This window comes from Pan troglodytes, chromosome 10 (genome assembly GCF_028858775.2).
Source record: "Pan troglodytes isolate AG18354 chromosome 10, NHGRI_mPanTro3-v2.0_pri, whole genome shotgun sequence".
In the NCBI taxonomy this organism is placed as follows: Eukaryota; Metazoa; Chordata; class Mammalia; order Primates; family Hominidae; genus Pan; species Pan troglodytes.
In genome coordinates, this window is record NC_072408.2 from 42744975 (window position 1) to 42771877 (window position 26903).

Genomic DNA, 26903 nt, shown 5'->3' on the forward strand with positions numbered 1-26903 from the left:
AGGCCTGCTACGTGTCCTCTCAAAATGTGCTAGGGCATGCCATGAGCAGAAGGATTAAAGGGGCTAGAAAATTCAATATGAGCTGGAGAAGAGGTGGAAGAAGGGTCAGGTTTCTGGGAGATGGTGGTGGCATAGAGAAGGTAAGGCAGGGGGCACCCAAGATTCTCACCCATCCTACCACAAAGTCTTGCCTCTGCAGACACAACTCTACAAAAATCCAAGTGAGCCTTCCACTAATGATGAATGAATGAATGAATGAATGAATGAATAAAAAGGGAGACAAAGTTTATTGCTGTATTGGAAGGAATACAAAGTCATGAACCAAACCCTTTTCCAACCTTGGTGGCCCCAGTTCCTCTGAGTTCCCCCACATTCATCAAATCCATAAGGTACCCCAAGTCTCCCTAAGACAGTCATGGGGTAGGAGGATATCCTGTACCCAGCCCATGGGGATAGGGATTGAAGAGTCACCCTGGTCACCCCCATGCTGAGGTCTGTGATCAGTTACCCACAAGTCTGCAGATCTCAGTCCTTGCACATTCCTTGGTGGGGTCTTGTGTGCAGGTTGCCTCGACTCAGAGCCAAATTTGGGAATGCAGACAGAAGTCCTGGTCCCAGGTTTTGCAGGCAGAGAACTTGGTGGTGTCTGGGCAGGTAGCATCGTCTGTCCTGACCTCTAGGTATGGCAGGACCAAGATCGAGGTGTCACCAGCCCCCAGAAGGTTGTCTGAGCCAGAGAAGAATAAGTTGTGAATGAGATCATTCCTGGTGACCCAACCCATGCATCCAAGACGTGAGAGTCCATCACCCCCAAGCCAGGCCCTGGTGCCTGACTGTGGCCGGTGAGTTGGGGAACAAGGAGGGACTGGCTGTTGGTCTGTGTGTCCTCATGGATGGGGAGCTGGATGACGGTTGTGGTCTCTTACCTGGGGTAAGGGGCAGTGCCGCCGTGCGTACCACTCCTGGCAGTACAGGCTGACCTGGATTCCCTGGCCTAGAAACAGCATGGTCCACATCAGCACGTTCCATGCCGGGCCAGTGCGCTGGTCATGCATCATGAAGTTCAACATTCCTGGTGCAGGAGGAAAGGTTGTCATTCCAGCTCCAGGAGTGCCTTGTCTCCCTGGCTTCCCTCCCATTCCAGGGTATTGGGAAGAGATGGAACAAGAAGGCCCCATTGGAGAAGATCTTGAACTCAGGTGCAGAAATTCGTAGAGGTCTAAAGTGGCCCATGTAAAACCAGGATTCTTCAGTTTGTACTTCAATATCCTGAATCTCATACTGAGCCTCTCAGCCTCATCCCAGTTTCCTCCTCTTTGTCTTCCTCCATGAGTGATCTATTCAAATATTCCTCTCCAACCAGAAACCTCCTCCCACATGCCCCAGGATACAGCTTGGCTGCCTCCCAAATGCTGCCTCCCTCCTTGCTTTCCAAGTACCCCCCGACTCCACCTCTCAGTCTCAGCAGCCTCGCCTCCAGGCCTGGGGGCGAGGCCTCCCAACCATCAGTCTGGGATCTGCAGGAGCAGGACGCAGGCCTCCCTCTGGATGGCTCCCCTCCAGTGGCACAGAGACCAGCTCACCTCCAATGACAAGGAAGAGTATCAGCATGACGGGATAGAAGAACCCCAGGACGAAGCAGAAGATATACTCATGGGCCACTGCAGAGACCAGGAACACACCCAGCATGGCTACCCCTCGGGCCCGGGCACCAAGGAGCTGGCAGGGTGAGGAAAGGAGTGAAGAGTGAGTCTCCCTGAGCTCCTCCACAAAGAGCCCCCACCTTAAGGAAGCCGGGGGAGTGTGGCACAGTGGAAAGAATATGGGATCTGAGGTCAGAAGGGGTGACATCAATCTTATTTAAGAGCATGCTGGCTGGGCACGGTCACTTACGTCTGTAATCGCAGCACTTTGGGAGGCTGAGATGGGCAGATAATAAGGTCAGGAGTTCAAGACCAGCCTGGCCAATATGGTGAAACCTCGTCTCTACTAAAAATACAAAAATTAGGTGAGCATGGTGGCATTTGCGTGTAGTCCCAGCTACTCAAAAGGCTGAGGCAGGAGAATCGCTTGAACCCAGGAGGCAGAGGTTGCAGGTGAGCCAAGATCGTGCCATTCTACTCCAGCCTGGGCAACAAGGCTGGACTCCATCTCACAAAAAAAAAAAAAAAAAAAAAAAAAAAAAAAAAAAAAAGCATGCTACTATCCCATTGGGACTTAGGTGCCATTTTAAAATGAGGATATAATAATATTTATTTCTCAGGGTTACTGTGCTGATTAAATGTGTGTAAAAACCCTTGGTAGCTGAAAATTGCTATGTGCATGTTCCTTAGAAGGCTAAGGTGGGAAACAATGCCCTGTGGCCAGGGTGGAATTAAGGATAAAGATGGAAGAAAGTTAAGATTGCAAGGACTTTCTACCCATTGGGTTGGGTAAAATGAGAAAATGAGGACAGATGAAATCAAAACGGCCCTTAGTCCTGGAAAAGGTGAGTGGTGTAGTTGCCACACTGTAGCAGGAGGGAAGGAGAGGGAAGGAAGGAGAGCCCCCATTAACTGTGAGAGCTGAAGGAGTCTGCAGGGCCCATACCCGCAGCCCATCCTGATACACGTAGCTGTACAGCCAGTCATGGACCACCACGTTCCAAGTGCGGTAGTAGTTGGAGAAGGACGTTGAGTTCCACCAGTCCTGGAGAAGGTGGGGTCAGAGTGGGGGACAGGAGGTAAGCAAGCATCTGGGTTCCGGCTCCTCCCCACTGCTCCCTCTGCCTGCACCCTATCCCAGTGTTCCAGAAGGGCTGGCTCCTGGCAGAACAGGGACAGCAGACACTCTCCCACCTCCCTCCTCAGGTCACGGAGGCCCTGTCCTCCCTCCTACTCCCTCTCTCAGGAGAAGATTCTGTAGTACCATGCACACAAAAGCAGTTAGCCCTGGCTTGTCAGGAGGTGGAGGGGTGGCATTATAAGCACATCCAGAGGACGGCATTTCTTATTATGGGAGGTGAACAGCATGGCTGAAGTGACACCCAACCTGGCCACCATCTTCCCCAGATCTCTCCCTAACCCTCCCTGCCTCCAGCTTCCAACTGGCCTAGGTCCAGGCCCCACCCGGTAGAACATCCTGTCTCCAAATCGTAGCATCTCGGCAAAGGCGTTGAGCCAGCAATGGAGGAAGGCAAAGAAGATGAGCAGCAGCATGAAGATGCCTGGTGGTTGGGGACAAGAGGCTGCAGGTCAGGCTGGCCCACATGGACCCACAGGCAGCCCTGATCTGGGTTCTGAGGAGCCCCTGCCCAGAAACCAGGGCCCCAACTCTTACCATTCATTTATTGGTAATTCACAAATTTATGCATTCCTTTTTTTTTTTTTTCTCTTTTGAGACAGGCTGGACTGCAGTGGTGTGATCATAGCTCGCTGCAGCCTCAAACTCCTGGACTCAAGCGATCCTCCCACCTCAGCCTCCCAAGTAACTGGAACTACAGACGTGAGCCACCACTCCCAGCTAATTTTTATTATTATTATTATTTTTTTGAGACGAAGTCTCACTCTCTTTCCCAGTCTGGAGTGCAGTGGCGCGATCTCAGCTCACTGCAAGCTCCGCCTCCTGGGTTCATGCCATTCTCCTGCCTCAGCCTCCCGAGTAGCTGGGACTACAGACGCCCACCACCACGCCCGGCTAATTTTTTGTATTTTTAGTAGAGATGGGGTTTCACCATGTTAGCCAGGATGGTCTTGATCTCCTGACCTTGTGATCCACCCACCTTAGCCTCCCAAAGTGCTGGGATTACAGGTGTGAGCCACCATGCCTGGCTATTTTTAAGTTTTTTGTAGAGATGAGATCTCACTATATTGTCCAGTCTAGTCTCGAACTCCTGGCCTCAAGCGGTCCTCCTCCTTTGGCCTCCCAAAGTGTTGGGATTACAGGTGTGAGCCACTGTGCCTGGCCTCATGCATTCATTTATTCATCCATTTGTTCATGTACATTTACTTGGCATCACTTTGTGCCAGATGTTGGGGATAGAGATGAATCTCAAAGGGCCATTGGGAGTTCACAGAGTAATTGACGTGAGACACACACAGACAGAGACAGAAAGATGTCCAACCATGTGTCCAGGGCAAATGTAATGGGAGCTAAGTATGGTGGCATTGATGTGCCTGTGAGTACAGAGAAACAGGTGGGTCATAGTAATTGATGGCTACAAAAGGAAGGCTTCCCACAGGAGGGGGCGTCTCAGCCATGGGCCTCCAAGAAGCAACTAGATTCCATGGCTGAAAATTAGGAAAGGGTATTTCAAGCTGAGGGGCCAGTATGGGCAAAGGCCTGGAGGCATGGAAGCACATATCTTTCAGGGCTTGTTGTAGGATGAGAAGATAGGCTGGGGCTGTGTGGGAAGGAGCCTTGGATGCCACATCAAGGGTTCATATCTGATCCAAAAGTGCCAGCATTGACTTATCACTAGAGTTTTTGAAGGAGGGTAGGGAATGATTAGTTGTAGTAGGAAAGTTCACCTGGGCAGCAGTGTTAGGGGTAGATGGGAAAGGAAAGATCTGGGTGCCAGGGAGATGGGTTAGGAGGCTGATGTGGAGGGGGAGCAGATGGTCTGAACTGAGACCATGGCAATGGCCCTGATAGGAGGGGACAGACGTAAGGGGAGACTCAGAAGGAGAACGTGTTGAAACTGAGGGAAGGTAACTAGCAAGGCCTTCCCTGATTAGCCTTCCCCAGGGCACAGCTGCTCTAGCCCTACCTTAGTTGGCTCACCTGGCAACGTGGCATGCAGGATAGACAGCACTAGGGCACGGGTGCTGAAGGGCTCTCGGCTCATGTTGGCAAAGACAGGAACACAGAGGCGGCCCAGGATGAAGCAGGCATAGAGCACACATCCCAAGGCCTGGAGGGGGCATGGGGACACATAACTGGAGAGGGACGCTGGCAGCTGCCGGTGGCATTGACCTCTGGCCCAGCACTGGCCGTCTCTTCCTTTGGCATCACCCTCCCACTGCCTCCCCAGGCCTCCCAGAAATGTCCCCTCTCCACCACCATGAGTCACAGGTCCACCCTTCTACCCTGTCTTCTCACCTGGGCAAAGTTCTTGGCCACATAATTCCACCTGACATAGGGCGTCCTGCAGCGGCAATGGGGACAATATGTTTCTCATTCTTTCATGTTGTTCTCTGTTCAGCCTGGGCACGGGTTCTGGGGCCCTCTCTCCTCAGTTCCCTTAATTGCTTAGGCCTGGAAGGATTATCTAGGGTGGTGGGGTCTAGGATACTCTGAACTTTCCATAACAGAGATAACAAGTGGGTTTTAAGCATGGATGTCAACAAGGGTGTGTAGGATGGGTAGGATTTTCAGTACTAAAATCAGGACAGTCCTGGGTAAATCAGGAAAGTGGGTTGCCCTAGTGTCATCATAGGCCAGGCAAGGAGACAGGGTAGTCTACCAGTCACCTATTTCCCATCTTTATTATGAGATGCTTCCTGAGAAAGTGGCCAGTGCCTGAGGTGAGCCTGAGGACCTCAGGGAGGGGAGAGTAGAAGGGTAAGGTTCCTGATGGGCCTGGGCATTTGGGGAAGGAGTGCAGGGTCTTACCTAGGGTAAGTCTCCCTGTAGATGAGTGTTGGGCAGAAGAGGAAGTAGAGGTAGCTGGAGAAACTGGGGGCCTGGATCCCCTCACCTGGGGAGGAATGAGAGGGGTGGATTAGTAAGGGCAAGGGCAGAGGGCAGAGGGCAGAGGTGAGGGGGCTGCTGGGGAAGGGTGGTGGGATTGGTGAGTGGAGAAATGGATAGGGTGGGGGTGGGGGATAAGCAAGGAGCTGGACATAGGACCTGGATGTGGGCTAGGGGAGCTAAGCTGGGCAGGAGCGGAACTGGCTCTTTAACACTGTCTCTTCTGCTTTCATTTCAGGCACCCTATCTTCCAGTGCAGGGCCTGCTGTGGCCAGAGCTTCATTTGGTACCCATACGTTCGACAACCCATTCTCCTTCCCCTTCTGTCTGGACTTCCTAATACAGGCACATCTTATTTTACTGCACTTCCCAGATATTGCCTCTTTTACAAATTGAAAGTTTGTGGCAACCCTGCAAGAGACAAGGCTATCAGTGCCACTTTTTCCAACGGCAAGTGCTCACTTCATGCCACTGTGTCACATTTTGGCAATTCCTGAAATATTTCTTTCTTCTTATTATTATATGTGGTATGGTGCACAGGCATAGAGCACACAGCCCAGGACCTGGAGGGGGTGTGAGGATACATAACTGGAGAGGGACACTGGCAGCTGCCGGTGGCATTGGACCTCTGGCCCAGCACTGGCCTCCTCTTCCCTTGGCACCACCCTCCCACTGCCTCCCCAGGCCTCCCAGAAACGTCCCCTCTCCACCACCATGAGTCACAGGTCTACCCTTCTACCCCAACTTCTCACCTCGGCAAAAATCACTGTGACCAGTGATTTTTAATGTTACTATTGCAATTGTTTTAGGGCATCATGAAATACACCCAAATAAGAGAGCAAACTTAACTGACAAATTGTGTGTGTGTTCTGACTACTCTACTGACCGGCCATTCTCCCATCTCTTCTGTTCTCCTCGAGCTTTCCTATTCGCTGAGATACAACGATATTGAAATTAGGGGCCAGGCTCAATGGCTCACTCCTGTAATCCCAACACTTTGGGAGGCCAAGGCAGGAGGATTGCTTAAGCCCAGGAGTTCAAGACCAGCCTGGGCAACATAGCAAGACCCTGTCTCTAAAAAAAAAAAAAAAAAAATTGGCTGGGCGCGGTGGCTCATGCCTGTAATCCCAGCACTTTGGGAGGCTGAGGTGGGTGGATCACTGGAGGTCAGGAGTTCGAGACCACCCTGGCCAACATGGTGAAACCCTGTCTCTACTAAAAGTACAAAAAAGTTAGCTGGGTGTGGTGACGCACACCTATAATCCCAGCTACTCAGGAGGCTGAGGCAGGAGAATCGCTTGAACCCAGAAGGTGGAGGCTGCAGTGAGCCTCCAGCCTGGGAAACACTGCACTCCAGCCTGGGAAACAGGGCAAGACTCCATCTAAAAAAAAAAAAAAATTGAAATCGGGCCAATTAATAACATTGAAATGGTCTTTAAGTGTTCAAGTGAGTGAAAGAAAGAGTTGCATGTCTCTCACTTTTTTTTTTTTTTTTTTTTTTTGAGATGGGATCTCAGTCTGTTGCCCAGGCTGGAGTACAGTGACACAGTCATGGCTCACTGCAGCCTTCACCTCCCGGACTCAAGTAATCTTCTCACCTCAGCCTTCCACATAGCTGGGACCACAGGCATTAGCCACCACACCTGGCTAATTTTAAAAAGTTTTTTGAAGTGAGACCCCATCTCACTACGTTGCTCAGGCTGGTCTTGAACTCCTGGGCTCAAACGATCCTCCTGTCTCAGTGTCCCAGAGTGCTGGGATTACCTGTGTGAGCCACTGTGCTCAGCCTGCAGCTGGTGACTTTAAGGGCTCTTGTTAAGGGCTAATGCAGCTGGTGACTTTAAGTTGGAGCCAGTGCCAACTTGTCATTCCAAAAATTCTAGGGCCCTTAAGAATGATGCTAAATATACTCTGCCTGTGCTCTATAAATGGAATAACAAAGCCTGGGTGACAGGCTGGGCCTGGAAATAGGAAATAGGAAAGTGCCAGAAGTCCTGGGTAACAGAGGTGCCATCTGTCAGAGGCAGGGGCTGAGAATGCCTAACGATGAAGGCCCACAGAGCCCAGCTGGATGCCAGGGCTGTGCCTGGTCGGCAACCCGGGCTTAGGAAGGCAGGGGCTTTTATCAGGATCTTGCACCTGCTGGCTTCATTCAGTCAGCCAAGAGGACTGAGTTCACAACCGGGCAAGATGAAGGCCTCACCTCGTCTGGCACGAAGGGTCCCAGGCACAGCCTCTCTCAGGAAGGAGTAGCTTTTCATCAGGAACCTAACCTGTGGCAGAATGGAAGGGGAGGAAAAGTTGCTGTGTGGCTTTAAGCAAATCGCTTAACCTCTCTGTGCTCTGGGTTACCTCTGAGAGGCAGGCAGAGTGTAAGATCTGTCTGGTCAGAGCCCATACTTCTTCTTTTTGTTGGATGGCTGTATAGCCTAACATATGCTGGGATGAATGAAGGCTGCTGGGATAAGAGGCCAGAGCGGAGTCTTCTGGTCAACCTCCTGTGATGGCAGTGTCACAGTGTTTGCCTTCCAGCCTGCAGGTTCCCCAAATCCCTCGTAATGAACTCCACCCCCGGTAACTAGCTCCGCCCCTGCCAATGCCGTCTCCAGCGCCTCCCTCTCGTGGGCCCCGCCCCCTCTTTGGGGGACTCCCCCTCTGCTGAGATGGCCCCACCAGCTGGTTCCTTCCTGTCCCTCAGCAGGGCTCGGCCCTCACCTGCTCGAAGACCAGGACACAACGGGAGGCCGGCGGGAGCTGATGCTCCACGGCCACGTGGACCGGCAGCGCGCAGAGCACCACGGCGTGGGCGGCTAGCAGCGCACAGCCCAGGCCCGTCACCTGCGTCCAGGTGCCCCTGGCCCCCTGCCTGGCCCACAGCCGCAGGGCCTGGTACGGCGCCAACAGGGTGGACAGAAACATGGGCACCCAGGTCACCAGCGCCAATGGCAGCTGTCCGAAGCTGAAGATCAGTAGGTCAAACTCCAGCAGCAGCCTTGGAGTGGGGAAGGAGAGACAAAGTAGACAAGTGAAGCCCATTCTTGTCCCCTTCCTCTTCAGTCTGAGCTCCTGGAAGATGAACTGAGGTATCTTGATCAGGTTGTGAGCTCCCCATCTCTGGAGGTGTTCAAGATGGCACCTCTGTGGCACAGGGCGTTGCTCCAGGAGACTCAGTCATGGCATGAGTTTGATTCTAAATGACCTTGAGAGCCCTCTCTGATTTCATGGTGTTGGTAAGGGCTCAGTACTCTATATACAACACATGTTAGGATATGAGGTAACTAGACTGACTTTCCTTAGTTTTATTCCTTTGGATCGTCTGTTGTTGTAGATTGGAGCTAATAGGATGCCGGTTGTTCAGTGTTTTGTTAGCCTAGGTTAATAGTGTATGGTTTGTTAAGGGGAAAAACTGAAGACAACCTAAGTGTCCATTAGTAAAGGACTAAGTGAACAAATCTGGCACCTCCATATTCTTCAGTCCTTCAAACCAATGGACTAACATGAAAAGATCCCTAAAATAAATTGTTAGGGAGTAAAATCAAATTACAAAATAATAGGTACAGTTTCTGGTTTATGTGAAACCTCCACAATGTACCTATCTTTGGTACTGAATGTCAATGCATGGAAAATGCTCTGGATGGAAACTCAGAAACTGTTTTTTTTAGAGACAGAGTCTCGCTCTGTCACCCAGGCTGGAGTGCAGTGGCACAATTTCTGCTCACTGCAACCTCCGCCTCCCGGGTTCAAGCAATTATCCTGCCTCAGCCTCCTGAATAGCTGGGACTACAGGCTTGCACCACCACGACTGGCTAATTTTTTTTTTTTCAGTAGAGACAGGGTTTCACTATATTGGCCAGACTGGTCTTGAATTGCTGACCTCAAGTGATCCGCCTGCCTCGGCCTCCCAAAGTGCTGGGATTACAGGCGTGAGCCACTGCACCCAGCCAGAAACTGTTTAAAATCCACCGAGAGCAGTGTGGGATTGAAGGAGGCGGTCAAGAAGGACCTCCTTTACACGAAAACATGTATTTGAGCTTTTTACTGAGATTTTATCATCTTTAGTTTTTTTAATTTATTTTTTTCTTATGCAAACCTAGCAGTAGATTTTGTCCTTTTAATACTTGTATAACTAACAACAAAAATTTTACCAAAAGGCAGTGCTGTTGCTGAGCCTGTGGATCCTTGGAGCTGTTTTTTTCATTGCTTCCCAAGCCCAACATAGGGAGAGGGGATGTGGCAGGCCAGGTTTCACTAATACAGGCCTCCATAACAACTGTTTCAGTACTGATAGAGTGGTTAAGTTAAATATTAAAAGCCAGTGCCCTTATACAAAGGCCAGAATGTAACAAAAGCCCACCAAGAGTTTTGCCTGGGCCTTTCCTGAACCTCAAAGCATGATTAAACAAGTTTTATTGGGGGTCTGAAGACACTCCCCAGGCCTCCACAAATGAGTTTATTGGGATTCTGAAGGAACTCCCCAAACCTCTGTGATTTAGCAGGAGATAAGAGAAGGGTAATCACCCCAGCACCTGGACCCATTTAGATTAAGTAAACTTACTGAGGCTCCAGAAGAAGGTCTTCAAGACTCAGACCTTAGTTATAGATTAAAAGAAGTTAATCACTTATGTCTTTAGATGAATGCACACCTACACATAGACATAGAGCTTAGAAGGTATATAAGCTCTGGAAAACTTTATAATTTTTAGTTGGCCTGGTGATAATTTCCAGGCCTTCTCCCTGTAACTGGTTACAGAAATAAAAACTCTCTTCCTCCCCAGTTCATCTGCATCTCGTTACTGGGCCGCAAGAAATAGCAGCCCAACCTTCAGTTTGATCTGGGAACAAAACGTGGCAAGCCAGCCAGGAGAGACCGGGATGGTGCTGTGTTCAGCCACCAGTGGCTTGCGATGAGACAGTCTTCAGGAGGGTCCAAGCAGCTGCCCGTGAGATTTTTCTTGGGGACCCTCCTGAGGGCTGTCCCGTGTGCAAAATTGCACATCCCTTTCACTACTGGGGAAGAACAGAGATCAGAAGCAGACACGCTCAAAGGGTGAGTTAAACAGATCATATACCGGGAGCCTATTGTTTTCCTATTGGGCTTGTTAAGCCATTTGTCCGGTACCACCCAGGGAAGCAATAGGGCTCACTCATACGCCTGCTTTGCATTTTGGTTGCGATCAGGTTTTGAGTTGGTTTTGAGTCTGTTTTGCCTGAGTGCACTCCCCCTTGTGTTGTCCAAAATTTGTCTCCACTTATTTGTGTATCTGTCTTATTCCCTTTGATAGCATGTAAACTTGAAAATAGGAGGTATTGGCTGGGTGCAGTGGCTCATGCCTGTAATCCCAGCACTTTGGGAGGCCGAGGTGGCTGGATCATGAGTTCAGGAGTTTGAGACCAGCCTGGCCAAGATGGTGAAACCCCATCTCTACTAAAAAAATTAGCCAGGCGTGGTGGCGGACGTCTGTAATCCCAGCTACTTGGGAGGCTGAGGCAGAGAATTGCTTGAACCCAGGAGGCAGAGGTTGCAGTGAGCTAAGATTGCACCACTGCACTCCAGCCTGGGCGACAGAGCAAGACTCTGTCTTAAAAAAAAAAAAAAAAAAAGGAAAGAAAAAAAAAAAGGGAGGTATTGGGTCCATTCCTGCTGAGAGGCCACTGGGAAGGAAAAATATCTTCTAGACGCTCAATGGTTGAGAGTCAGCTTAATTAAAAGATAACATCCAAGATGTGTATACGTATGTGTGCATGTGTGCACGTTTGTATTTAAAAGGCTTTCATGTTTTTGGTTTTGTTTTTATTTCTCTCCTAGGACCTTGTCTTTTTTTTTTTTTTTTTTTTTTTTTTGAGACAGAGTTTTGCTCTGTCACCCAGGCTGGAGTGCAATGGTGCAATCTTGGCTCACCACAACCTCCGCCTCCCGGGTTCAAGCAATTCTCCTGCTTCAGCCTCCCGAGTAGCTAGGATTACAGGTATGTGCTACCACGCCTGCCTAATTTTTTATTTTTAGTAGAGACAGGATTTCTCCATATTGGTCAGGCTGGTCTCAAACTCCTGACCTCAGGTGATCTGCCCGCCTCGGCCTCCTAAAGTGCTGGGATTACAGGCGTGAGCCACCACACCCGGCCAGGACCTTGTCTTTTTGAGCAGAAGTTTTTTTCCTTCTCAGTTGACTGAATTCTGTTTTCTTGATTAATAGCTATTACAACAGAAGCTACTCTGGGGTTTTTAAGAAGTGTAATTGAGAGACATAGAAATGTCTTTGGGAAAAAAAATGTAAGTGCACTGTAAAAGCCTCACATGATCTGGCTTCATAATAATTCTCCCTTTTTGAAAACCCAGGATTCAGTGTAAGATCTGCCCAGAGCACAAAGATCCAGTTAAAAGAGAGGAAAAAGGAGGTCTTAGGAATCTATAAAATGTACTTCTATCGGCATGCCTAATACGTCTGCGTATTTATGTCTTGTGTATACCATGTTTCACTACTGAAAATATATAAAAGAGTTCTAATTAATTGGCTTAAAGAAAAATAAAAGCACTTAAATACTTTAACAGAAAAAGGAAAGACTAGTCAAATGCTTTTTCAAGTTTATGTGACTTAAATAAAATCTTTAATACATAAGCTAGCTTTAAAAATTATTGGTAAAGTAATACTAGAAATGTCTTAAGAGTTGCCAGCATACATTTTTGTTTGCATTTATTGATCAAGCAATTTCATACTTATCTCTGCCAAATACTATAAGGTGTCAAAATTTGGCATAGAGGCTACAAAACTATAACTCAGCCCAAAACAGAATGATCTTTGCTCATGTCATTTTTAATGAATGAAACATTAATATTGTTTAATGAAGATAGCGACATCTTGAATTATTTAGTAAAATACCCTAACTTCTACTCTTGTGGCCTTAGTCTAGTCCACAGACATGAAGGAAGTTTGTTCTGGGAAAGGACTGTTATCATTCTCTGTTTTAAAGCTCCACTATAGGCTGGGCAAGGTGGCTCACACCTGTAATCCCAGCACTTTGGGAGGCCGAGGCAGGCAGATCACGAAGTCAGGAGATCGAGACCATCCTGGTTAACACAGTGAAACCCCGTCTCTACTAAAAATACAAAAAAAATTAGCCGGGCGTGGTGGCGGGCGCCTGTAGTCCCAGCTACTTGGGAGACTGAGGCAGGAGAATGGTGTGAACCTGGGAGGCGGAGCTTGCAGTGAGCCGAGATCACGCCACTGCACTCCAGCCTGGGTGACAGAGTGAGACTCCATCTCAAAAAAAAAAAAAAAAAATGTAGGCAAATGATTAAAATAAATAATTAGATAAATGTAATGGGATAAATACTCATAAACAAACTTGTCATAATTTAGAATCTAAAGTTAAACAACAGATATTTCATTATTTGGGTATTTTCCAATAAAAATGTAGGAAAACATTCTTTCTAAAAATTGTGTCCTTTTTAAAGAGTAACTAATTTTTGTCTAATTCAAACCTTAAAGGTTATATATAAAACAAGGTAAAAAAACAGGAAATAAGAGAGACATAAAAAAAGTTATAAAAATAAAGACAATTTTAAAGATTATTGGTAAAATAAAAATATCTTCAAAAATGTAAACATTTGGTTTAAATTATGGATGTCAAATATTAGGTTTGCTAAATGCTTTAGGTCATAAACTGCTTCTTTGACTTTAAAATTGTTAAATTTATTTTGGAGCGTTAGATTCTAGATAAGGCTAGGGACATGTGAAATTAGCCATGCCCCCTAGATATGCAAGAAGATATTAAAGAAAAGAGAATTTATATAAGAAAGGATCTTGTATGGTAAATTCTTGTCCTAAAGTAAAATAACTGGTTGTTTAAAGAGAAACATGTTTAGGACAAATCAGAAAGTCAAGGGATGTCAGAGATTGTCTGTGGAAGTCCTGAAAGAATTTATTAAAGGAAATTTATACAAGAAATGTTATACAATTTAAAGGTGATTAGGCCTCCTAAATGCTTTATGACTCTTAGCTGTACAACTTGCCTGCTTTACAGCTAGGTAAGTCCTAGGACACATGGAGTTAGATGCTGGAATAAGTCAGACCTTATCTGTACTCCTGTCTAGGTCCTAGGCGCCACACCTAGTACATAATTAAAATCCCAAACTTACCAAGGTTTTCACCAAAAGTAAAGGTTGCTAAGAGTTAACAGTATAATATATATTTAACACTGTTGAAGAAACAATTTATGTGCAAGGTGTATAAGAAAAGTAAAATACACTTTTGGTAAAAAGATTATAAGAAGGCATGACAATAATGGATTTTTCCCTAGATTAAAAGGTAAAAGGATTGTTTTAAGTTGGGTAAAATAAAGATGGAGGTTTAAGCAAGTTGTGGAAGGTTGATTGTAAAGGAAATTCTGTGTGTAAACATATTGGCTAAAGTTAAAGGGATATCATCCAGTTTCTTCTGTAAATTGAGCATTAAAATAAAAGCACAATGGGTTTCTCTTAGAGCACTAACCTGCTCTTTAACAAAAATTGTAAAGGGTTCGAAAAAGTCTATAAAAATCTTACCTTATGGTCAAACATTAAAATTGGGTAAACATGTGTATAAGGTTTTATTAAGACTTAGGTTTAAGGCCAGGTGCAGTGGCTCACACCTATGATCCCAGCACTTTGGGAATGTCAAGGTGGGTGGATCGCTTGAGGTCAGGAGTTCAAGACCAGCCTGGCCAACATGATGAAACCCCATCTCTACTAAGAATACACACAAAAAAATTAGCTGGGTGTGGTGGCGTATGCCTGTAATTCCAATTACTTGGGAGGCGGAGGCAGGAGAATCACTTGAATCCAGGATTCAGAGATTGCAGTGAGCCGAGATCATGCCACTATACTCCAGCCTGGGTGACGGAGTGAGACTCTGTCTCAAAAAAGAAAATAAATAAATAAATAAATAATTGGGTTTAACATTAATAGTACACTAATATAAAGGTGAAATTTGGCTTATTTGGTACCAAAAATCATACAGGAAGCATTCCCAAATATAAAATGGGGTTTGACTTTCTTTGGGCTATATTTGTATAAATATGTTATTGGTATGTATTCCAAAGTTATGAGAGACTGCTATAATTCTGATATATCTTAGTGTACATTAGCAATAATAATTACAATTGTTATTTATTTATTTATTTAGATGGAGTCTCGCTCTGTCGCCCAGGCTGGAGTGCAGTGGCGTGATCTTGGCTTACTGCAACCTCTGCCTCCCAGGTTCAAGTGATTCTTCTGCCTGAGTCTCTCAAGTAGCTGGGACTACAGGCATGCGCCACCATGCTCAGCTAATTTTTGTATTTTTAGTAGAGACGGGGTTTCACCATATTGGCCAGGTTGGTCTTGAACTCCTGACCTCGTGATCCACCCACCTCGGCCTCCCAAAGTGCTGGGATTACAGGCATGAGCCACTGTGCCCAGCCATTGTTATGTTAACTTGTTGTGTGCTACAGAGGTAACAGATTTCCTTGTCAATTGTGTCTTTAACTATGGCTACCCTAAAACTGTTTGTCATCCATAAACAATTGTTTTCTTGTTTTGGTCCTCTTTAGAAGGTGGTTTTATAATCAGTTATAAAGCTCTAACAGGTGCTCTTGAATGCAGGTTTCTGATAACTTTGTAGATTGTGACATCACAATGGAGGAAAAACATTTAGGGCTCTTGAAGAGTTAAAATATTCATTAATATGAAGCAGGACAGGAATTAACTGCATGTACTGAACTAATAGGAGATTGAAGTGATCTTTTTCACTTTTTGCTTAAAATGTTGCTAGTCCTTTGTTTTGCTTTGCAGAGTCAAGGAAACTTTTCTTTTGAGCTATTAATAGCTTTTAACAATTAAGTAAAGTATACTCCTATGAATAAAATTTGGAGCATGTTTGTTTCTCTCCACCTGATTTCTCCAGAATTTGGAAACTATTTGCAATATAGTTATTTGCATAAGTACAATAAGAATCTGTTTTCTTTTGTAACAGAACATAATTGGAAAAAGTGGTTATTTTCCCAAGGCTTTGACTGGAATGGTGTACTCTTTTTTAAGGAATCGAACTTGACTTATGAAGCCAATAAAGCCCTTGAAAACTGGCGTCATATTTTGGGTATACAGTCCCTGTCCAGGGTTTCTGATCTGTGGTAGGTAAAGAATGTCATTTTCGGACAGGCCAGGAACCCCAAGTTATCTTGGAACCTCAAGAGAAGAGGAATTCACCCAACTCATAGGTATTTATTGGTACAAATCCATGGCTGGGCTCGGCTTTAAAAGGACTTATCTCAGATTCCTTCTATGGAACGAAGTTCCATCAAAGCCAATTTAAAAGGCCTATGTGAAACTAATTATTCTTGCTGTACTGTATACAAATAATTAAACCAAGTATAATAAAGCAAACCAGTCCTACTATGATCTGTCTTTTAATAAAAATGGGAAACTGGAGAGAGAAAAATTATGTTTCAAAAACTATGGCTGGGCTCAGTGGCTCACACCTGTAATCCCAGCACTTTGGGAGGCCAAGGTGGGCAGATCGCCTGAGGTCAGGAGTTCGAGACCAGCCGGGCCAACACGGTGAAACCCAGTCTCTACTAAAAATACAAAAATGAGCCGAACACAGTAACATGTGCCTGTAGTCCCAGCTACTCAGGAGGCTGAGGTTGGAGATTCGCTTGAACCCAGGAGGCGGAGGTTGCAGTGAGCCAAGATCACGCCACTGCACTCCAGCCTGGGCAACGGACCGAGACTCTGTCTCAAAAAAAAAAAAAAAAAAAGTACATCTGTTGTTAAATTCTAGTCTTGCCTGATGTTTTTCAGTTTTTATTATTTTCTGCAGTTTGGATTAAATTCTAACTTTTCTGGCTACAGGTCTCCAAAATAATGTTTTCAATTTTTTCCTCTTTCTTTTCCATTTTCCCCCATTCTTCCTAATTGGTAATCACTGAAACCTAAGCTCTGCTTTCTTAAAGCCCTGCAAACTGAAGACTAGACAACTTAAACTTCAGAAGAAAAGAGCAGTAGCCTATTTATATGTGCTGTTACATAGTATTATGTTTCAGCAGGTGCTGCCTCCAAGGCCCCGAAACAGAGAGTGCTACTGCGAACAAATCAACCTCTTCCACTCCACTGCTGCTTTTGGTGCCCCATAACAACGACCCCCTCTCAGCAGGAAGTAGCCAGAAAGATTACGACTCCCCATCTCCCTGCGATTCTCATGATAAATAAATATCCACGCATGATAAAAATCGTGTAAATTGACAGTGGGGACTGTGACAAGCAGGTCTCACTAATGCAGACCTCCATAACAACTGTTTCAGTACTGACTGAGTGGTTAAGTTAAATGTTAAAAACCAGTGCCCTTATACAAAGGCTGGAATGTAACAAAAGCCCACCAAGAGTTTTGCCTAGGCCTTTCCTGAACCTCAAAGCATGATTAAACAAGTTTTGCTGGGGGTCTGAAGAAACTCCCCAAACCTCCGTTATTTAGCAGGAGATAAGAGAAGGGTAATCACCCCAGCACCTGGACCCATTTAGATTAAGTAAACACTGAGGCTCCAAAAGAAGGTCTTCAAGACTCAGACCTTAGTTATAGATTAAAAGAAGTTAATCACTTATGTCTTTAGATGAATGCACACCTACACATAGATGTAGAGCTTAGAAGGTATATATGCTCTGGAAATTGTAATTTTTAGTTGGCCTGGTGATAATTTCCAGGCCTTCTCTCTGTAACTGGTTACAGAAATAAAAACCCTCTTCCTCCCCAGTTCATCTGCATCTCGTTATTGGGCCATGAGAAATAGCAGCCCCAACCCTCAGTTTGGTCTGGGAATAGTGGGAGGTATGAAAATACAGACCCCCAGGGGTATACAGCTCTCTGAGGCTCATCCTCACAGTTGGATGGGGTGCTCTGTGGGGGAAATGACCCACCCAGGCACTTGGTTACATGTCTGTCTTCCCCACAAGACTGGGAGTGCCTCACAGACAGGAATGGGGTCTGCCCCCCTCATTTCTCTGGCCACTAGGACTGGTACTTGGGAGGTGCTCAATGGAGGTTACTTGAATAGAACTGACTTGGAAAGGAGTGTGTATGGGTGTGCATGTGTGCACACACACACACATCTGCCTCAGGGCAAGGTGTCATTGAGAAGCATTTGAGAGTGGCTGGCCCTGAGAGGACAGACAAAGGGCCAACCAAGGCTGGGGAAGGAAGGGATCCTAGAGAGTGTTTCAGGTGGGAAGGTTGTTGGGAGCAATGTTGGTACATGTCCAATAACCAAAGGGGGAACCTGTGTCCTCTTGCCCCAAGGGCAGGTGGGGCACTGAGGACCCAGAGGGTCTGATCAGATAGGTGTGCCTGTCCCAGGTGGGAGGGGGACCTACCTGCCCTCATCAATGAAGTCGATGGCCAGGGTGCTGATGATGAAGACACACAGGCCAGCGATGAACATGTGGTAGATGGTGCGGAAATGCTGCACCTCCATCAGCTCACTAGAGGGACAGGGGCCGGAAAGTCAGTGTGGGAGGGTCCTCAGGGTCGTGTGAACTAGCTCAGACACTGTACACATGAGGCATGGGGCCTAGCAATCCAGAACTAGCTCACCTCATGTACACATGAGGCATGGGGCCTAGCGATCCAGAACTTCCAGCTAAAGGCCTTTCTTCCACAACCATGCTTAGGGCAAATAGGGGACCCACACCTTAGAAACCCTTTCCAAGTCCTCCCCACAAACCACCTAGAGCCTGGGGATGAGAAATGAGGTACCTTGACCCCTAGCCAAAGCCCTTTCTTTTCCTCCCATTACTTGTCATCACCCCGACTTACTCAAGCAGGGACTTGCGGATGATGAAAACTTTCTGTTTCCCCAGGGATGGCTCCTGGCTCCTGAATTGAGATGTTTGTTCAGGGTCAGGAAAAAGTAAATGGGCAGAGGGCAGGGCCATGCAGAAGGTCAATACTTGGGAGCCAAGGGGAGTGGTAGGGAAAGGTCAGGGCTAGGGCCAGAGGGCACGACCGGGTAGAAGGTCAGGGCCAGGGCAGAGCGAGGCCCAGTAGATGGAGGTCAGTGTTAGGAAGACAAAGGGGGAAGAGGGAAGGCTGGAGTCACGGTCCTGCTAAAGCTGGCAAGGGCACATAACGTGATGTTTCTAGCTCATGATCCTTGCTACGGAGGAGCCCGCGCAGCCATTCCGCAGACTCACCTGCTCAAGGAAACTGGGGGAGGTGGGGGCAGAGGTTTGTCTTGTGATGGGTAGGATTGTATAGCCTCCCGCATGGCCCGATCCAGCAGCTCCCTCAGTTGTCCCTGCGCTTGCTCCAGCAATTGTGCCTTCACAGCCTACGGGACAAAGCCAGGGCAGAGCCCACTGTCCCTCCAGTCAGCCATCCTTTCATTCACCAGACATTCACTGAGTTTCTGTCTATGCCAGGCACAGTGCTTTTTTAAAAAAAAACAAACCTGGGGGGTCAGCAGGAATGGGGGTTCAGCAGTGGCAGGCCTGTGGGGGGAAGGGCAGGCATTGGTGGGGTGGTGATGGGTCTGCTGGTGGGGTAGGACCCCGCAGTGCTAAGTGCTGTGGTAAAAAGATGAACAAGCCATGATTCCTGCCCAGAGTTGATCTCCTTCTGGCTTCCTGGGGCAGCAGCGAGGATCAGGGAGTGACAGTAGGAGCAAGGCTTCCCCTCCCTGGGTCTGAATTCCAGCCTGGTCACCTCCGATTGTCACTCCTCACCCCTGGCCTCCAGCCGCACTAGCAGGAAGACTCTATCTACTGGCTGACTTTTGGTGACCTTTGGGACCTGTGCTTCAAACCCCTCCATCTCCATCCTTAATTCTAACCCGATCTTTGCACTCAGGAACAAGTCATCAGGCTGGGCACCGTGGCTCACACCTGTAATCCCAGCACTTTGGGAGGCCGAGGCGGGTAGATCACTTGAGGTCAGGAGTTCAAGACCAGCCTGGCCAATATGGTGAAACCCCGTCTCTACTAAAAATATAAAAAAAAAATTAGCCACACCTGGTGGCACTCATCTGTAGTCCAGCTACTCGCTTGAACCTGGGAGGCAGAGGTTGCAGTGAGCCGAGATTGTGCCAATGCACTCCAGCCTGAGCAACAGAGCGAGACTTTGTTTCAAAAAAAAAAAAAAAAAGTCATCTTTATCACCAAGCCTCACTCCTGCTTCCTGCTACCAAGGATCTGTCCACTTGACCTCTGACCTCTGACATCCCTCACCTCCATGTGTCGGGTCCATTGTACCAAGTCCGGGGCTCTGTGCGTCTCAGTGTTTCCTGTGAGGAGGGATCAAAGGCACAGTTAACAGGAGGAATTGGGGTTCTGCAGACCCAGAGGCATCCTGTGGTCAGGAAATGCTTTGTGTGCTCAGTAGCTGCCCTCACCCCAACCAGCCAATATCTAGTATCATGGTTGGGGCTACTAGAAGGGGAAGTTGCTGTTGCCAGTGGTGAGGAGGCCATAGGCAAGCAGGGGGCCTGGTGACATTACTGGGAACAGGGCACTCAGGGAACGGGAAGCTACTCCATTCACTATCTGGGGCTAAACAGTCAGAAGGATAAGGCCAGGCCACAGCTCTGACATAGCTCTTTTCTGTTCCATCTTCCAGCTGGGTGGCTCTGGGCTGAGGCCAGGGTCTGCCTTCCTTGGCCTCTCTGGACAGCAGGAAGGATTGGCATCAGGCAGTTGGAGCCTTCTCTCCATAGCGCATCTCTCCCCGCCTCCCCCCCACTTGCCTGTGCCTTCTGCACCCCCGAGGGTGGCTCACCATCTCCACAGGGTTGGCGCTCCCGCTCCCCTCCCAGCCCTTCTGTCCTCTGCAGACGCAGACGGGCCCCGCCTGGCTCCATGGTGCGGTCTCCAGCGGGCAGCAGGCAGCCCTTGCCCGTGTTGCCTCCTTCCTTCGCAGTGTGGCCTGCCCTGCAGAGCTCTTGTCCCACTCAGCTCAGGTGACAGCTCCAAAGACTAAAGTCCTTTCAGGAGGAGGGGGCCTCTGGGAGTGCGATAGGTTATCTGATCTGGAGGCAGAGCTTCTCAGATTCAGACCTCACTCTGCTGTCTGTCGCAGGGATCGCCACATCCCCCTAACACCCCAACCACCATCCAGATGCCCAGCTCCAAGGGTGCTATCCACCCCGCCACACACACACAGGAATAGTGGCTGGGTACATCGTGGGGAGGGGAACTTTGCCTCTCAGAAGCTTGTCACCTAGCATGGCTGGCCTTCCAGTCTCTCTCCCAGCAGGCTGAAGGTCAGGGAGGAGTCAGAAATGTCTTCATGTATCAGTGCAGTCAGCTCGCTTTCACCACAAGGTGTGTGATTGACACATGTGGTAATATTCTGATGGGGTTGGCACCGTGCTACTCACGGAACTGGGGCCCCTCCAGGAAAGGCTGAGTGTCAGGGCCCCTGAACGTCTGCGCTTCCTGACACCTGCTTGGGTGAGCATGTAGGCAGAAAGGAGGCTAAACAAACACGTATTCAGCACCTAAGGAATACCAGGTATTGTCACATATGGAAGAACCGGATGCAAACCTCCCTCTGTCATTTACCAGCTATATAATTTCAGGCAAGTGACCCCAAATTTTAAGCCAGTTTCCTCCTCTGAAAAATTGGGGTAAAAATCCCTATATCACAAGGTTATCGTAAGCTCAAAATGAGGTTGTCCAGGTAAAATCACATGGTTCAGGGCCATGGGATGAGCTCATATATTAGTAATAATTTCCTTCTTTTTTTAGTAGGAAGTAACAGAAGGGTATGTGCTTTGAGAGTTCCTCTTTGCTGGGTTCCTGCTGGGATTAACTATTAATCCTTCCCCTCCCTTTGTGTCCAAAGATCAGTGTTAGAAACAAGGTCACAACTTCAAATTAAGGCCATGATCTCAGTGTCTCCCCTTCCCACTCCCAACTCCTGGTGGGCAGCTCTGTGAGGCTTGATGGCTTGAAGCTTCTGCCTGGCTGTCACAGGAAGGACTAAAGGTATCCACAGGAAAGGAGAAATGCTGTGAGTGAGCTGTAGTGGGGTAAAGAGAGGGCCAGGGATTCCAGAATTGTGAGAGGCAGACACAGAGACACAAGCCAGCAACCCCAAGCACAGCTTTATTGACACCCCAGCCAACACCAACACTCTTTCCAACCGCATGTGTAAAGGCCCAGGGGTGAGGGGCCCATGGGGCGGGGCCTGAAGGTGGATTGAGGGCCTGGGGTTTTTTGTTGAGTGATGACAGCTCCATGTTCCTTCCAGTGGCCCTGCAGCCCCTCTATCCCCCAGCTTTAGCCGCTACTCCCAGTGGGGCAGGAGGAGCTTCCATTGCCATCTGGAGACCCTGGCAGGGACTTGCCCATCCGATCCACACACCAGCAGGGACCTCGGCGCTGCCCCTGGGAGGAGCGGCACTGGAGAGAGAGGCACACAGGTCAGGAGTGAGGCCAGAGGCTTCCAGCAGGAGAATGAGAGGGGACATCTGAGTCTGAGGATGTAAAAACACCTGAGCGTCCCCTCGGGGGTTCCCTCTCTTTTTTTTTTTTTTTGAGATGGAGTCTCGCTCTGTCGCCCTGGCTGGAATGCATTGGCATGATCTCTGCTCACTGCAACCTCCACCTCCCAGATTCAAGCAATTCTCTTGCCTCAGCCTCCTGAGTAGCTGGGATTACAGGTGCACGCCACCACATCTGGCTAATTTTTGTAATTTTTAAAACAGATGGGGTTTCACCAGGTTGTTCAGGCTGATCTTGAACTCCTGACCTCGTGATCCACCAGCCTTGGCCTCCCAAAGTGCTGGGATTACAGGCATGAGACACCGCACCCGGCCCAGTGTTCCCTCTCTTTAGTTCCCCCTCTTCAACCAATAAATTGTGTGCATTCTGCTAGCCTGGAACAGTAGTTTTCAAAGTGACGTTCCCAAATCCGGATCACCAGGGAACATGTTAGAAATGCATATTGTCAGGCCCCACTCCACACCTCCTGAATCAGGAAGGCTGCCGGTGGGGCTCAGCCATCTGTGTGGCATAAGCCCTCCGGAGGATTCTGATGCCTCAAGTTCGAGAGCCACTGAGTTAGGGCATTCCTTAAGTGGGTTTTCTCTCACAGTGTGTGGTTGATTATTCTCTAAGTTTGTTTAATAAATTATATTCTCTATGTTCTCCTAAAGTTGGAAGATCCTTAAAGATGGGGCAGTGTCTTATTTATGCAGCTTTGTAAGCAGCACCGCCCCCACTCCCTGGCAGGAGCCTTCTGCTGGAGCAGGAGGAGAAGAAAAATAGTCTCACCTGCCGCTTCCGGTAGAAGCCTCGATGGTCACAATTGGGCACGTAGAGTGTTTGAGCCCCTCGGTAGACCTCAGTCTGGAGTTGCTGCAGCACTGAGTCCAGATGTCTACGGCATGGGCCCTGGGGAAGGGAGAGTAGGCAGCTTAGAACCGCTCCAGCCCAGCTCCCCGTTCCAACCTTCTGGCCCACCAGGCAAGCACCCAGGACAGACAATGGAGATGTCTCCAAGCCCAAGGGAGCAGTCTCAGATGGAAGTCTCCAGGGCTTCCCACCCCTCCTGCTCCCTACCAGCTCCAAACGCACCATCTCAGTGTCTTGGACACCCGCAGAATTGGGCTGGGAGGGCGTGGTAGAGGTGCCTGGATTCCTCTGTTGGTCTCTGCGGTTCACATCCTGTGGGCGGGCAGTGCCTGCTTGGGGTTTACTCTCCTTAGGATTCTCCTCTGCAACTGGAGGAGGAATAGGAGAAGGAGAGGTCAGAAATCAGGCAGAGCCATGTGGAGAAGGGCCTTGCCCACATCACCTGCTGAAGTAAGGAAGGGAGGGCCTTATGCCCCGCTGTTGCATGATGCTGGCCCTAGTTTCTTTCTCTGACAAATAGTTATATTACTTTTCCTGACAATATTCCCCAGTATTTCCCATACTGATTTTTAAGGCTTATAAAGGAGATGAATTTTGGAAAGCAAAAATGGAAAATGAGGATGGGTGCAATTGCTCACGCCTGTAATCCCAGAACTTTGAGAAGCAGAGGTGGGAGGATTGCTCGAGCCCAGGAGTTTGAGACCAGCCTGGGCAACATAATGAGAACCTCATCTCTACAAATAATTTATAAAATTACCGAGGTGTGGTGGCGTGCACCTGCAGTCCCAGCTACTTGAGAGGCTGAGGCAGGAGGACTGCTTGAGCCCCAGAAGTCAAGACTGCAGTGAGCCATGATTGTGCTACTGCACTTCAGCCTGGACAACCGAGTGAGACCCTGTCTCAAAAATAAATAAATTATTGGCTGGGCGCAGTGGCTCATGCCTGTCATCCCAGCACTTTGGGAGGCCAAGGTGGGCAGATCACTTGAGGTCAGGCGTTCGAGACCAGCCTGGCCAACATGGTGAAACCCCGTCTCCACTAAAAATACAAAAATTAGCCTGGTATGGTGTCAGTCTCCTGTAGTCCCAGCTACTCCGGAGGCTGAGACAGGAGAATCGCTTGAACTCGGGGGGGCGGAGGTTGCAGTGAGACGCTGGACCACTGTACTCCAGCCTGGGCAACAGAGTGAGACTTTGTCTCAAAATAAATAAATAGTTTTTAAAATTAATTAATTACTTAATTTTTAAAAATTAACTAATTACTTAATTTTAAAAAGTTACTTAATTTTAAAAAATTAATTAATTACTTAATTTAAAAAATTAACTAATTTAAAAATCAATCAATTAATTACAATAAATAATAAAATAAATGAAAAAATGAACAAATTCAAAGGACTATTTGGGGCTTTGGGCTTTGGGTGACAAGACCTGGCTGTTCCACCAGAGGCCAGAAGGGGGCGCACGAAGCCAGAGAGCTGGGGCAGAAGAGCAACGGATGTAGGAGGGGGGCCAACAGGGACCCAAAAGGAATGTGTGTCCCTGCTGTGACCTTGCTATGACTCAACCCACCCCTCCCAGGCCTGAGATGTGGTTACTTCTGGGGCACTGCAGTGGGAACCTCTCCCTTCTGGTACCCTGTGACCCAGGCCAGCTCAACCCCAGTGGTCCCAGGAGCACATGGATTCAACCCTTAACCAAGACAGGCTGAGGGCAGATTAAGAAGGTGCAAGGAATGAGGGGCTTCCAACCTGCAGGTTGCTCCTGGCTCTGGAGAAAGTTTCCGGAGGGTCCGGGGAGAGCTCAGGACTGGGAAGGGGTGAGGAAATAAGTCAGGGACAGGCAAAGGCAGAAAGGGGAGCATGTACTGACTGCTTGGAATTTGCCTAATATCTAATCAGATATCAGAACCCCTGAAGGGATCCTCTTCCTCTGTGCCTAAAGACAAGCTCCCAGCTAACTACCACTCACAACCCAGGAGACATTTCCCCTGCAATCCTGAGTCTGATCCTTCTTCCTCAGGATGCCCACCCCTCCCCAGACCTTGTCCTTCATTCCCTACATTTAGCACCCAACCATTTAGTTCCAAACTGCCTCCTCTCATCCACCCAGACCACCTTCTAGGAGGACGCCCAGAAGCCTGCACTCAGGCATTTGGAACTGAAAGAAACTCCAAGTGAATTCTCCATCCCCTCCCGTGGAAGGAACCCAGAGCCTCTGGGATGCACAGTTTGCATTTCCTGCCCTCCCCATCTCCCTGCTGCCCCCCATGTTTTCACGGCTGATTCACTTCTGTCCCACCCACCCAGTGACTCAGCTTCTGCTCTCCTCCCTGGAGCAGGGTGGGGTAGGATGGGTGAACGATTCTGAGCAGGTTTAAATCATAACCCTGATTTGGCAGATTCCCTCTTTCCCCTACTCTTTCTCCCCTCTCCCCTAACCTACGCCCTAGCCTGCCCTCAGTCCCTACTCAAGTCTAATACAACCCTGGATTTGGGGCCTCTTCGGTTCTAGACGCCTCCTGTTTAGGTGCTTCGAACACCGGTATTAGGAGGAAAGGAGTCATTTCTCAGTGTGTGCAGAATTTCGGAGTCTGGGGTTCCCCTCCCCTTTTCTCCAAGTGGAAGCTGAGAAAAACATTTGGGTCCTTTCCCCAGCTTGGCCGTCTAGGGTTGTAGGAGCTGGGCCTGCTGGAGCCCATGGAATGGCCCTAAAACCCTCCCATTTCTCCCCCTGCCTCCCCCAAGTTCCCACCTGCACGCACACTCCATCAAGGGAAAATAAATGGAGCAAAAAAGAAGGCCGAGAGCGCAGACACCTTCTGCTGTATCACCAGGTCCCCTGGCTGCACTTCAGCTTCCTGCACTTGCCCCTTCTCCCCCACACAAATGTGCCCCCCAAAGTCGGAAGCGTCAAGGGCCAGGGCGGAAAGGCTTGCCGGGCCACCCACTCCCGTCTCCCCAGGACCCTGCCTGGAGGACGCGGGTCTCACGTGGGCGGGGCAGGGGCGGGGCGCGGACTCACCAGCAGGCGCGCGGGCCGGAAGGCAGCGGCCTCGGCCGAGCAGCAGCGCCCGCAAAGGCGCCTCGTCGTCCTTGGGCGGATGGCACTGCAGTCCTGGGGCGCAGTTAGGGGTGTAGACCCCGCAGTCCTGCCCCTCCCTCCTGAGACAGCCCTCAGCTTCCGCGCAGCCCTCGGCTGGCGACCCCCCATCCTCCTCCTCCACGCAGCCCCCTGGACAACCCGCCTGCACCCCTTGCCCGCAGCCTGGGCACCGCGCCAAGGCGCCCCCTGGGCTGGCAGCGAGCAGCAGAGCTAGCAGCAGCAGCAGCAGCGGTGGCAGCAGCCTATGGGGGGTCATGGTCAGGGTTTGTGCCCCGTCCTCTCCTTCCAGAGCAGTCGCAGCGCAGCTGCTGCCCGCCGCCGCCCCTCTGTCTTAAGTAGCCGCCGGCCAGGGGCCGGGCCCTTTAAGAGCCAGGTGAAGGGGGGTGGGGGAGAGGGCAGGGGCATTCCCTAAACTGGGTGGGACTGGAGAGGGCCCCCCCAACCTGGGTCCTCCCCACTCTTCTTTCCCCCTCCCTTTCCAGTTTCTGTTTACTTCCCAAATTGCTCTGATTTTTCTTGCTTTGTTCCCGGGAATCTCGGCCCGGAATTTGGGAGCTGTACAGCTGGCTGGAGGGACTGGAGGGTGGGGAGGAGCGGAAGAAGGGGAGGACGGGAGTGCAATCCACTTAGTGTGTATGTGTAGGACGACGAGGGGCATGCAGGGACCCGGTGGGGAGTGAGAAGACGGGGGCTGAAAGGGAACTGAGAAGAGATGGTGTGTGTGGATCACAAGAGGAGTGGGCAAATGTGGAGGGACAGAGAAAAGATGGAGAG

At 49.0% G+C, this 26903-nt stretch overlaps 2 protein-coding genes across 2 annotated transcripts; both read right to left on the minus strand.

Annotated features, from left to right (window-relative positions):
* Positions 1-264: 264 nt before the first annotated feature.
* SOAT2 (sterol O-acyltransferase 2) lies at positions 265-21484 on the minus strand. Its single transcript, XM_001141788.7, has 15 exons — positions 20447-21484; positions 19900-19955; positions 18868-19004; positions 18491-18550; positions 18049-18156; positions 8386-8662; positions 7874-7943; positions 5593-5677; positions 5080-5125; positions 4762-4891; positions 3108-3205; positions 2590-2688; positions 1584-1719; positions 927-1072; positions 265-727 (listed from the first exon to the last, which is right to left on the minus strand). The coding sequence occupies exons 1-15, from the start codon at positions 20526-20528 to the stop codon at positions 677-679; spliced, it is 1581 nt and encodes a 526-aa protein (XP_001141788.1). The 5' UTR covers positions 20529-21484; the 3' UTR covers positions 265-676.
* Positions 21485-21759: 275 nt separating this feature from the next.
* Positions 21760-26608, minus strand: IGFBP6 (insulin like growth factor binding protein 6). The gene is made up of 4 exons (XM_509089.7): positions 26049-26608; positions 23251-23396; positions 22948-23067; positions 21760-22074 (listed from the first exon to the last, which is right to left on the minus strand). The coding sequence occupies exons 1-4, from the start codon at positions 26383-26385 to the stop codon at positions 21952-21954; spliced, it is 726 nt and encodes a 241-aa protein (XP_509089.2). The 5' UTR covers positions 26386-26608; the 3' UTR covers positions 21760-21951.
* Between the last annotated feature and the right edge of the window lie 295 nt (positions 26609-26903).